Here is a 12,764-nt window from a genome sequence, read left to right as displayed (position 1 = left end):
CTGGGGAGGGCAGAAGGAGGAGTTTCTGCGGCTGAAGCCTTTCCCCGCCGAGGACCCGGGCCCTGCCCCTCCCCGGCAGCCCGTCCCGCGCCCCTTCCCGCCGGGATGGCAGCAGGCTGGGGAGGCGTCGGTGGCTCTGGACTGCCTGGCGCTGCCTGGTCGGGCGACAGGAGCAGCATCCGCCGGCGCTCCATGCTCTGGGAGGAGCGGGCGGCACCTTCGCCGCCGCTGCGCACCGGGAGCGCGGGGCCGGGAGCGCCGCCGGCCGGGTCCGCAGGCGAGGACAGCAGGACGCGCTCCGCGGGTAGGAACGAGCCGCGCTCGTAGCCTGAAACTCCTTCCCTGCCTCCTTTTCGGTCCCCCGGGCATCTCCCCAGCCAGAGTCCCTACCCCGCCGTCGCCTGCCCTCTCCCACACCTCGTGCATGCCCCCGGTTCATCTTCCTTTCCCCCGCTCCTTTGTATGGTCAAGGAGAGATGTTTGACAACACATAACATTGGCAGTGAGTCCTCTATTTTCTTCCTTTCTCAGAAGTTGCATCCTCAGGCTTGTTAACTCCATAATTCTTCTCAAAGAGGTAGTGTTCTAGTGATCTCTATTTTCTGGAGGTTCTAAGTGCAAGGAAGGGAGGGTGAGAATTTTGTAAATGATAGTTAGGCATAGATGACAGATATTTGTCTTTCCATACAATGGAAAGCAAAGTGCTAGCAGAACTCTAAAATCGCTTTATTTGTTACTATGTGATTTAATTGTAATAGATATTTAGATTACGTGTTATTAGCTCAATATTAAATACGTTCCTAGTACAGTTATGACTTTTCATGGTCTACTGAAGATAAAAGAAAACCATGATGTTTTTAAGGAAATACCTCCTTCACAACACTGGTTTCAAAAGCCAGTTGCTGAACTTTTTTAGATGGCTCTCAATAGGGAAGATTTTTTGTCATTTAATCACTACCTTAAATTATCTACTAATATCTTCTGAAGGAATCTTTCAGATGTCTTTTTCTATAGCTATAAATCCCTGGCTTCAGAGAAGCAATTCCTGCTCTAAAAACATCCATCTCTCTGCTGTCATGATTCCCAGACCTGTAGCCTGCATTTTCCTTCCTGCTCTGCTCTCCCTCCCGAGTTATCCTGTGGGATTGGGGTGAGACACAGACGAGGCTGTTCCTCTTATCCTCACTATAGCTTCAGTGCAGGTGTGTATTTGCAGAGTGTGTGTATCATCCCCCAAGCTCTGACTCTGTGTTACTCTGGATCTGAAGTTTTCTTCATAAGACTGACAGTATGTGACCTTTGTGTGTGAGCTGAAATTTTGCCTTTCATCTGCTTCAAGACCTTGGGTTGTGCCTCCTCTTTGCATCTGAAATATAAAACCATGTTTATTATGCTAGATATAGACAGACTTTTGATTTCATTTCACCCTTTATGCCTTGTAACATAAATGACAGGAAGAATATAAAAGGACAATTCTGGGGTTTTTTTGATCTCGTTTTAGTTAAACTGATGGATCATATTTTAATGTGACTTTTCAGATATCATACTACCAGAGGCATCATGTAGTCCAACTTACACTTAGCAATCTGAAGCCCATAAACTTTCCCGGCTTCTGAATATTTGTAGGATGCAATATCCACAGTAAATGGAAAGTTTAAGGGAGGCCTCCTTAAGTCACATGAAAATAACAAAAGGTAACAATGGAAGAGACAAGAGACACTTTCCAGTATGGATATTATATCATCATATCAGAAACTGTAACATGTTTTCTTTCCTGAAAAAGTTTTTTTTTTTTTTTTTGAAAGCCTGGCTGATTGAAAGCTGGAGATCATGATCATAAAATTAGTTCTCAGATGGTGCAATTTAGAATTTAATCTTGGATTCACAAAGTGAAGAATTTCTTTCATTATTTGACTGCTGTAAGCAAATGTGACATGCAAACTTAGGCATGTGTGTGAAAAGATGTTCCCTCTCCATGTTAGAGTTCAGGTATAATGCATCATAAGCAGAGTCAAGCAAAGCAGATCCTTTTATCTCCTTTAAAAAACCCAGTGTGAGTGTGGCACTAGGAATAAGTGAATTTCATTGTTGTTTTCTGCCTAGAGAATCATTTCACATCATTTATATTAACATATCTTAGTTGATGAAAACTTTTATAATTTGATTCTCTTACAATATAAAGCAATACAAATGTTTTTTAAACTACAGGTCTTCACAGTAGTTAAGCAGAAATAACTTTCTTCTGTTTCGTTTTCTGAAACAGTAACTTTTAAAAGAGTAGTTTTCCTTTGTTGTAATTGTCAGTAATTTTTTTTTTTTATATTAATGGCATTGCACTTCAAAGGTATAATTTTATTCCTCGATAGTGTTATGCTTTTGCAATACCCTTCGGGCTGCCTTGCCTGTCCTCTACCTGAAGTTACTCTGCTCATTCTCTAAATCAAACTTATAAGGTTCAAAGTTGAAATTAACTGACCCAAAGCCATAGTAATTTGTGATACATGTCTAAAATACAATAACAAGCAATACTTTTTCAGTGTTTTCCTATATTGTTAAGATTTTGTTGGTATGCTAACAATACAGATCTGTGATGTCTTTTACTCTGTCTCTCCTCACACTTTACACTTCTAAAATTTAAAAGAAGACAAATATAGGAAAATTTATAGAATTTATTGGGAGAAAAAAGGGATGGGAATAGCCTCTAAAAGAAGTAAAAGAAACCTAACATGGACACTTGTAACATAACCAGTTTTATTCAGATCTAGTGGAACAATTTCTATTTATTACAATTGGGTTAACTAAGGCCTCTCAAGGAGGAAAGGAAAAGCCCCTGAATGTATGTGACATGCTTTTACTTCAATATTTTATTTTTAGTAATAAATGCAGGGTTTTGCCATAGCTTGGTATGAAAATTTTAGGAAAAAAAGCAATACAGCAGTGTCACATGGGGTCAGATATCTCTGCAACAGTGAGCTAAAGTAAAAAGTTGAGGAGGGAGTTATGCTGAACAGAAAAACTGTGACTGGGGTTCTCACTACTAATCTGCAATGAAACATACAATCTTAATATTTCTGTACCAAACTGATCCTGGTTGAGAAAGGTTGGGTGGGGAGTTTAATTCCAATAGAAGGAGCAAAGGGTGGTAAGTCTGTGAGCTGGGCATAGACAGAACCTGCAACAATGCTAGAAGGTGTGACTGCCCAGAGGGAACCTGTGCAGAACAAAATAAAGGGTTCATGATGGAGCTTGGGCAGTGGCAGGTGGGAATGCTACAAAAAATTTGACAAGTGAGGACTATTAGGAATTCAAGAAATAGTTGTTCTTTTGTCACATTCAATGCCTACAGGACAAGCTAATTCTATACCAGCTCCCACCTGTTTCCACTTCTGTTAAAACAGCCCTACAGCAGTTTAAATCACCAGATCTGTTTTGGAACAGCACTGAAGATGAAAAGCACATGGAAAACCAGTACTAGAGTGCAATATTTGTATCTGCTGGCAGTTTTTGCAGGGGGCAGCAGTCCTTGGCAATGAAAAGAGAAATCACACTGAATTGTTGGGCATGTAGGAACTGAAGCAACTCAGGTTCTTGCAGAGAGGTATCTTCACAAAAAGGGCAGTCAAGCCCAAGGAGGTTGTGCAGACTCCATTCTTGGAGGGTTCCAAGATCAGACAAAAATCGAAGTGACCAGGCCTGCCCTTGTAGCTTATCCTGCTCTAAGCAGGAGATGGAACTAAGTGACCTCCTGAGGCCTGTCCCAACCTGAATTTTCCTAAGATTCTTCCCACTGAGTTCTGATTTCCAGGTTTCCCTTCCCCTAACTCCTCTCCAAGGCAGAAACTGATGTTACTCAAATTATGCATAATCATATCCTAATCCACTAAATAATTCCCTAAGGAGTTAATTTCAAAATTTAGTTTAAATTATTCATATGGTGTGATACATCTTGAGAAAAGACTTGGAACTATTATTAGAGGACATTAAAACTGCTGACAACATAAAATACAAATACACCGTGTTTCAGAAAAATCCAGTGGGTTTTTTTGTTCTTTTTTTTTACCCTTTTCCTTGTCCAAACAGAAATGAAAAGTCAGTAAAATTATGGTACAGAACCAGAACATACAGAATGAGAGCATGGATATAAGGAAATGTTCTCACGAGATTGAGAATGTACTGAGGAACAGATAAGAAGCAGGACACATTATCTTCAAACTGTGAGAGAAAGAGATGAATACTAACAAAGGCATGCCTAGAACACATAATGCAACAAAATGATCAGAGGAGAAAGAATTCCAAGACCAGTGCAGAACTACACAAAACAAACTAAAAAAAAAAGCAATTAACTTGTAGAATTGCGGTAGCTTTTTGAAGAACCACGAGCACTCTGTCTTCAGGAGAGATTTCATTCCCTTCTCCATCCCCAGATTCAACTGGTGTCTAGAAGGGCTCAAAGACAAGGGACTAATGGAAAAGGAGAGTTCGCTCTTACATCCCATTTTTCTGCCTCTTTACACCCCTTTCAATTTTAATGACAGCACAAAACAGCTTTGAAAAAATGAGCATAATATCCCTTAAATTAATACTCTAAATACAATTGTTTATATTTGTGTAACTTGCATATAACACAATTTTTCTTCAATCATATAAATACTTTGATTCAGTTCTATTAGGAAAAGGTCACCTCTGAAGACTTACTGTTTATCAGTAAGTTTATCTCACACGTGTGACTGACAGAAAATCCACTTTCATATTCCTTTTGTCCTGCTAATAATATATAGTATTTAGATATTTTAGAAAAATCAACATCTTTGTGGAAGATTTATACAGAGAATGACCTTGTTAAGTAACTTCTAAGTTTATTATGGAGGAAGATGGATCAGTAAAGGGATCTAACCAGGCTGACTGCTGGCTAAAGCTCCACAGCATTTCCTCAATCAGCTGCACTAATTCTGGGTGACTTGTACAAGGAGAAAGGCACAGACACAACATTTTACCATCAGCATCTACACACTGGTAAAATACATAAAAACTTGAAGGCAGAGTAGGTCCTCAAATTGCACTGACCATGCACATTCCCATAAACACCTCTGATGGTCATAACTGTCTCACATAGTAGTGACCTTTAGCAGGTCAGAGCAAGCAGCTCCCCAAGAATAAATATAAAATATAAGAATTTAATTCAGGAAACAGAGACAACCATAATCAACTGGAAAGCTTGTATTTAAGCAACAAGGTAAAAGTAAAACCTGTTTTACCAAGCAGACTTTGTGCAGGAATATTCAAACAGCCAGTGAGAAAAACAGTAGAATTAGGGAGAGAAAATTGTAGCAAGTGACAGCCTTCTCCAAACTTCCTTTCACTTTGTGTAAGTAACTGCAAAACCAGCAAACAAAAAACCTTCAGTAATATGCCAGTGTCCAGTGCAAAGCAGTTTTAGTTAACAAAAGTCATTTCCCAACACTCAAAGTGCATGTTAGGTATCGTGCATCTCCCTCACCTACCTGGTAGGCTTGCACAGAAGCACCACTACCTGCCTACATCAAAAAGAGAACAGTTTCAGTATGAACACCTTGCAGGCAAAAGCCATAGTCTGTGGAACTATCATCAAGGGCTTCTGACACTGGTGAGGTGCTGTCCTCTGAATGACGCATTTACCTCCTTTGGTTTCATGTCTCTTACCACAAGAGCTATGACATGCACTTCATGGGGACTGTGATGTAAAAATTTAGGAAAGGAAGACCCTCTTGCTTTCCAGGTTAGCCACAGATGTACTGGGCCCACAGGTGTCTACATCTTCTCCTCCTCAGTCTGTCTGAATCCCTGGGAGACCTTTACAGATAATATTTTAGAGGGAACAGTGCAGCACTCTTAAGTCTGCATTAGAACTCTCATGACCAGAGATACACAAAAGGTGCAGCAGAGTGGACACATTCCAAATCCCGAAGGTACAGTGTGGTTTACTGATCGTTGTGACAGAATAAGGGTCATAAACTATCTGCTATCAGTTACAACCCTATCTGCTATCAGTTACAACCAGATCTGGTTATGAACACACTGGTATCAGAAAGCACAAGCAGTAGTATCCCCTTGGAATAAAGGTTACCTGACAGGCACCCTGTGGAGAAGCAGAGGGGTACAACCCACCAGCCATCCCAGGATACACAGGGGGAGTCTCCTCTGACCTCCCTCCCCTCCTGTGTTGTATTTATAGTTTTTTTGGGGAGTGGGAGAAGACAAAGTTCCAGCTGATGTCATTTCATGATTACATTGAGATTGAGTGACTTCAGTTTACACATGTGAAGTATGTACGGGTTTTACTTCATTAGCATATGCAGCTGTGAAAGGTTTTATTGTATTTTCAAGCCGGTGAAACAAATTTCAGCTTTTTGTCACTGGTGGGGCCCTTCCTTGGCTCAGTTCCCGTTGGCTGCATTGCTTTAAACAGAGCATCACCACAACACCTCTGTGCCACTCTGTCCTTTGTTTCCTGCCTCTCTCAGGGCAGCACCGCAAGCTCCCTCATTGTCCCTGCTCCTGGGGCTGCAGTTTGTTTCTGGTGAACTACTGTCACCATGGACATTTCCCTTTGCTTTGTCTTTTAATATTTCTCCACAAGGACTGAAATAAAATGTTAGCTTATGGCACCTGTACTCGAAAGCTACAGAAAATGTATGTGAAGACTGCACCACAACCAGATGGCATTGCTGTATGGGCACTGAGAACAGTAAAAAAGCAAGATGAGTCCATGCAAAGTGTCTTACCTAAAGAGTTCTCTAGGAATGCACACTGTTGGACAAAAGCATAATCCAAAAAAAGAAGAGAACTAGTTATTGTGGAAATGTAAGTGCTGTGGATAAAAGCCCACTGACCAAAAAGCACAGAACAGCCTACAAGCATGCCAGGAGGCACCAAAATTTCACACCACTGTACAAGAAAACAGTCTCCATCCAAAAAATCACATTTGCAACATACTGGAGGTCTTTAAAAGCCTCTGGACACAACCCTGAGTAATGTGCTCTATGGGACTCTGCTTAAAGCAGGTAGGCTGGACTTGATCACATCCAGTGACCCCTTCCAACCTCGCCCATTCCGTGATTCTGTAATAATAAACAGCAAGCCCAAATCCCTTCTCACAGTTCCTGTTATTATTTTCCTGTTGGCTTTCAAACCATGTTGTTAACATTGCTCTCAGGCTCACAACCAGATGAGAAAGAGGGGGGAAGACACAGCAAAACACAAAGAACAACTCTTTTAGGCATCTCCTCAGTGTTTATTTGTATTACTTTGCATAATCTCAAGCACTTTCTGGATATGGAGATCTTTATTCACTGTGCAAATGAATAAGCTCCTTCTGCAGATATTTCCATGATAAAGCTATTTCCAACTATCCTAAAAAGCGATGACTAAGCTACACTTGGTATTCAGTAGGACTCACTGATTCTAAGGTCTTTAGCTGAGCAAGAAGGTCAAGAGTTTCACAGGGGCTTTTTAACATCACTACGCCTGCAGCTGCACCAGCAAGTCTGAGGTTTTCCAAAAAGCATAGGAAGTATTTTGCTTAAGCAGCAACTTACTTTACAAGGTTTCTCATAATATTTATAGAAGACCCTCTGTACCCTGAACCAAAATGGTTCCAGTGGTTCATGTAGTGGAACAGCTGATAAAGCTTTAGGCGTTTCTCAAACCCTGTGGCTCTGGGGATTTTATTGTGATAAGCAGAATAAAAAGGACCACTGAAGCCACCAAACATCCCAGCTATTGCAAGATCATACTCTGAATGGCCGTAGAAAGAAGCTGGATCGAAGATAATTGGACCAGAATCATCTTCAGCTACATTTCCTCCCCAGAGATCCCCATGCAGGAGAGAAGGAACGATTTCTACACCACAGAAAAAACTGGGTATCTTCAGCTGCAGGGGGGAAAAGCAAGACATGTAAATTACTATGATCATTCACCTTAAAATGTAGAGGTTTATCTGCATACTTCAAACTTTTTAAAAGTCAGTTAAATAAACCTGTAACTTCAAACAGCACAGGACCAGGTCAAAAGAGATTCTGAGCAAATCCAGAGGATTCCTGTTTTTCATAAAAGCCAGGAGCAGAATAGTCATCCAAATCTCTTTTAGGAAGACAGTAAAGAATTTAAAACTGCATTTGGTGCTGTAATATTGACCAGGTTTAACAACAACAACCACTGCTAGTTCATCATTAGAAGGCTCAGGCATCTCTCAGCAACCTTGAGGAATTTCCACCCAAAGAGCCAAAGTTGCAGTCACTTAACCAGATACAAACAGTAAATGAACAAGGTGCCGAACAGTACTGTTCATGTACATTTCTCATCGTGCAAGTGTTCCAGGGAGTGAGAAATATGAACTTCATCTATAAGATTTCCCAAACAGACAGGCAAAGTGTTATCTTGCACTTCGGAATTCACTCTGGAATGTTAGCATAGGGTGATGTGGCAAAAGCCATTACACCTTAGAATAAAGGGTGTTTTAATCCCCAAAAACTGGAGTCTCTTACCAACAGAACCAGGTGCAAACCAACAAAAAGGAACTTTGTTTTAAGATAATAAAATCTAGATAACTGATACCCAGCCGTCACTATAATGAGAACTGTGAGAATGGCTTGTACCTGAAGCTGTGCCCAAAGTTCTCTTGCTTCCCTGTCTCCTGAGCTCCTTTCGATCAGGTCCATCTGGGGCTGGATCCTTTGTCTGGCAAAGAAGGTCACCCAGTCACTGCGCCAGTTGTTCACCTGAAGGAACAGGACTGCAGACGTCAGTTCTACACCACACAAAAGGCAGATTTTCTTCTTTTTCAAATAAGCCTTTTGAGGATTACACAGCCTTTGTGCTGGTACCATCCAGGGCAGTAAATGCTGCCATTTAACTGAACGTTATCTTCAAACATTCAATTAGGGGAATAAATAATTTTCTCTCAGTGATTAAAATCCAAGAAATTGAGGAGCCATCAGTGTCCAATGCAGCTATAAGTGCTGTCCAAAGCACTACTTTTCTTAGCAGGCTAAACCATGCTTTTTCTTATTCATGGCTCCACAAAAATTCATTTCTTTACATTAGGATAATTTTGACCCTTTTTGTCACCCAAGGGAAAATGAGATAAACTTAAAATTCTCTCAGTCTGATGAAGTACAACCTACCTGCGGAAGATAACCACAGCAGGTAGCTGTATGAAAGCCAAAACGATCCACAAACTGGACTTCCATTTGCCCTTGTCCTTTACCTTTCAAATCAAAGATAAAAATTCAACACCAATGACAAAATACTGAGCATCCACAATGCAAATGAACCTTAAATCTATGCACAGGTACAATACTGCTTCTACTGAGAATAAAAAAAAAATGCACCTTAATGTTCTTTTTGTTACAATGGTTGCTGCTGCTGTTTTTTAAATTTAAAGCTCAATGTAAAGCAGCTATATTACAGTCTTTATTTTTCTTTATTTTTTTAAATTTTGAGGCACAGTATCTCTACTGATACTCTACTGATGTCCTTGTAGAAACTGTGGTTCAGGCTCCCAAACTGAATACATGTTTTGCTCACAGAAATCCAAGCAGAACAAACAAAAGTAAGAAGAAGAACACCCTGCCTGGGTGTTTTATCCCAACGTATTCTCATACTACCTATTTTGGAAGAAGATGAATCTGTCCTGAAGTGGCAAAAGATATTTTAACTACTTTGTAAATTATTATTAATTAGGTAAAACTTGAAAACAGCTGTGTACTGTACCAACTGTGCTCCCTTCTTTCTTCATCTTCTCTCTAAGTTGCTGGTTATGAAGGTGAAGATCAGCCAGCTGAGTTCCAAGCAGTGCTGAATGTCTAAGAAACAAAAATAATGTTAGCAACTCTGACACATGAATGAATTCAGACCCTGATATTCCAGGGGTCACTTGAAAATGTTTATCAAGCACATAGAAGTTCTCCATCTCTAATAAAATAACTTTGCAAAGTATTCCAGTATTATAAACACTTTATCTTCCTATCAAGACTGCATATTAATATAGACAAAATGTACTTACTTGGTTGTTTCTGACACCACTGTTGAAAGTGAAATCATAAATTTACTAACAATTATAAACTATCAATCCTAATTCCTGTGTGATATCACTTCTATAAGCATTTTCAGTAAGGTATGTGTAAGAAAGCATGTACATAACGTGGAACATGTTGTGCCTTTTTTTTTGCCCTGTGGCAAACTGTCTTTGGAAAATAGAACCAAACAATGCTGATCCTCTTCTTTCTATCACTGTTTCTGGCTGCTCTTCTCTAAAAGGCCTCAAAGATGAGTGTCAGGTAGGCCTAGTTTATTATCTATTTTTCATAAAAGCTGATCCTCTACAGAGTTCAGAAAAGTCTTGTAGTAATTGCAAACAATCCTTACAGCCAGTTGCCCTCCATGTAAACAAAATTATGTTCCTTTTCCTTTCTTTGACCTTTCTCAACTTTCTGTGTTCTAAAAGCACAGTCATTTAAGGCAAATTTAGTTCTTCATTTTGTTCCTGTTAACACAGATTGTAGCTCTCCCCCAAAATCTGCACCCTGAAGGTACCATCTGAAATCCAAACCAGCAAGATCTTTGCCATTTCTCTTGGGACTCACTGAGGGCTCTTCATAAATCAGAAACCCCAGCAATAAGCAGGATGATGGACAAGACTTTAAACTGGCTACAGAAGTTCTGAAAGTGAGATAAGAAATTGGTCATGATCACCTCCCCCGTGGAATCAGACAGACAGATTCATCACATTAAGTGCTAGTCACAGAGAAGGGACAAAATTTTGAAACTATCAAAATGAAGGTTAAGAGTTGCAAATATATGGAGATCAAGACTAATTCATTTGGGAAAGTGCCTCTGCACACTCATGACAAGCATTAGAGCACTGGTTCTTATATCAAAGGCTAGTACACAAAACAGGTGATCAGGTAATTTTCCTTACTGCAAAAAGGAACCTTATTATAAAACCACTAAGTACCTAAACAAACCAACCCAAAACTAATCAAAACCCAGACTCACTTCTTGATGTATTATCAGTTTGCTAGGTGAGGCATTACAGTTGTCTGCTGTATGACTTCCCATATGTCCCTTGACTTGCTTTAGAAAAAAATTAAGTTTTTCCTATGAAAACAAGTCGTTTAATTGTCATAATAGCCAAAATTTCTGGTTAAAGGAGGCAAAGGTAACACTGTTTTACCTGTTCAAGGTCTTCATTTCCAAATGTTCCATCACCAGCACAGTATTGTCCCCAGGCAGTTCTACAACTTTGATGGGTTTGGGCACTCTTACTGTCTGTGTTTTCAGGATGGCTTCCAAGCTTGCCATTTCTCCCAGAAACATTCTTCTGGCCTGCCAGATATTAAAGGAAAGCATTAGTTTCTAGAAGTGTGACTCACAGGTAAAAGGTTAAATAAAAAGGTTGGAGCAAACATTTATTCACACACAAGATACAGACAGAATGGGACCATCAGACTTGATGATAATTTCATGGTTGCAGAAATTTTACTTTGTAAAACAACTGAGTGAAAGCAACTTTGGTTCTAGCATTCTCTATAACTTAGAAACTCTATTTACACTTGAAGGAATGCAAACTGCATACACACAAAATGCATGCAATATTCTATTAATACAGTAAATGTCTAGGAGGCCATGGACAATATACACCATCAGCTGGGAGACTAGAAGAATGTTGCTGACATTCACACACATCATGACCTTCCAGACCAAGTAATACAGTCAAGCTTCAAAACCAGCTCTATTTGCAGCCACAGAATCACAGAACCATAAAATTGTTAAGGTTGGAAAAGCCATCTAAGATCCCTGAGTCCAACCACTAACCCAGCACTGCCATGGGCACTCTGTGCCAGTGCCTGACCACCCTCTGTGTGAAGAAATTTCCCCAACATCCAGTCTAAACCTCCCCTGACACAACTTGAGGCTGCTTCTTCTAATTTGTTCCCTGAGAGCAGAGCCTGACCCTCATCTGGCTGCACTCTCCTGTCAAGGAGTTGTGCAGAACCAGAAAGTCCCTCCTGAGCCTCCTTTTCTCCAGGCTGAGCCCCCCCAGCTCCCTCAGCCACTCCTGGTGCTCCAGTCCCTTCCCCAGCTCCGTTCCCTTCTCTTGACATCCTCCAGCCCCTCAATGCCTTTCTTGTCGTGAGATGTCCAAAACTGCCCCCAGAATTCGAGGTGTGGCCGCAGCAGTGCCCAGCACAGGGGGTCGGTCACTGCCCTGGTCCCGCTGCCACACCAGGACTGGCACAGCCCAGGGATGCTGCTCCCCTCGGCGGCGCCCGCCCAGCCCCGGCATCCCCGATCCCCTCCCCGCCACACCTCCCCCTCGGAGTTGCTCTTCACGAACACCCGGCCGCGGTCCGTGTCGTAGCTCCGGCCCTGGCTGATGCAGCCGCCGCCAGAGTGCCCGGTCGGCCGCAGCAGCGCGGTGCCCAGAGCTCGCTTCAGGGCGTCCTCCATGGTGGCCGCTGTGAGGGGAGCCACCGGCGGGAAGAGAATTAAAGGCACGGGGAAAGGCGGGGCGAAAAGGGGCGGGCAAGGGGCAGCTGGGGCGGGGAAAGGGCGTTTGAGGGGGGCAAAGGGAATCTGAGGGGGGCAAAGGACGTTTGAGGGGGGACAAAGGGCGACTTAGGCGGCCAAAGGGCGGCGGAGGCGGCTGAAGGAGCCGGGCCCATGACCCAGGCGCTGCTGTCAAAGGGTTCTCCCGCTCCTCTTATGCCAGTTTGCCCCCGTGT

General features: G+C 41.8%; 1 protein-coding gene across 1 annotated transcript; it reads right to left on the bottom strand.

The window, feature by feature from the left end:
- Nucleotides 1–7,570: 7,570 nt before the first annotated feature.
- On the bottom strand, nt 7,571–12,489 carry LOC309584740 (ketosamine-3-kinase-like; the record flags this gene model as incomplete). The annotated part of the gene is made up of 6 exons (XM_082300949.1): nt 7,571–7,909; nt 8,634–8,756; nt 9,162–9,244; nt 9,751–9,842; nt 11,213–11,364; nt 12,349–12,489. 6 exons carry the CDS (start codon nt 12,487–12,489, stop codon nt 7,571–7,573), a joined length of 930 nt encoding a protein of 309 aa, XP_082157075.1.
- Nucleotides 12,490–12,764: the final 275 nt, after the last annotated feature.

Source organism: Coloeus monedula, assembly GCF_965178545.1.
Source record: "Coloeus monedula genome assembly, chromosome: Z".
Classification (NCBI taxonomy): Eukaryota; Metazoa; Chordata; class Aves; order Passeriformes; family Corvidae; genus Coloeus; species Coloeus monedula.
Note: the sequence above shows the minus strand (reverse complement) of the source record. Positions and strands in the feature narration are given on the sequence as shown.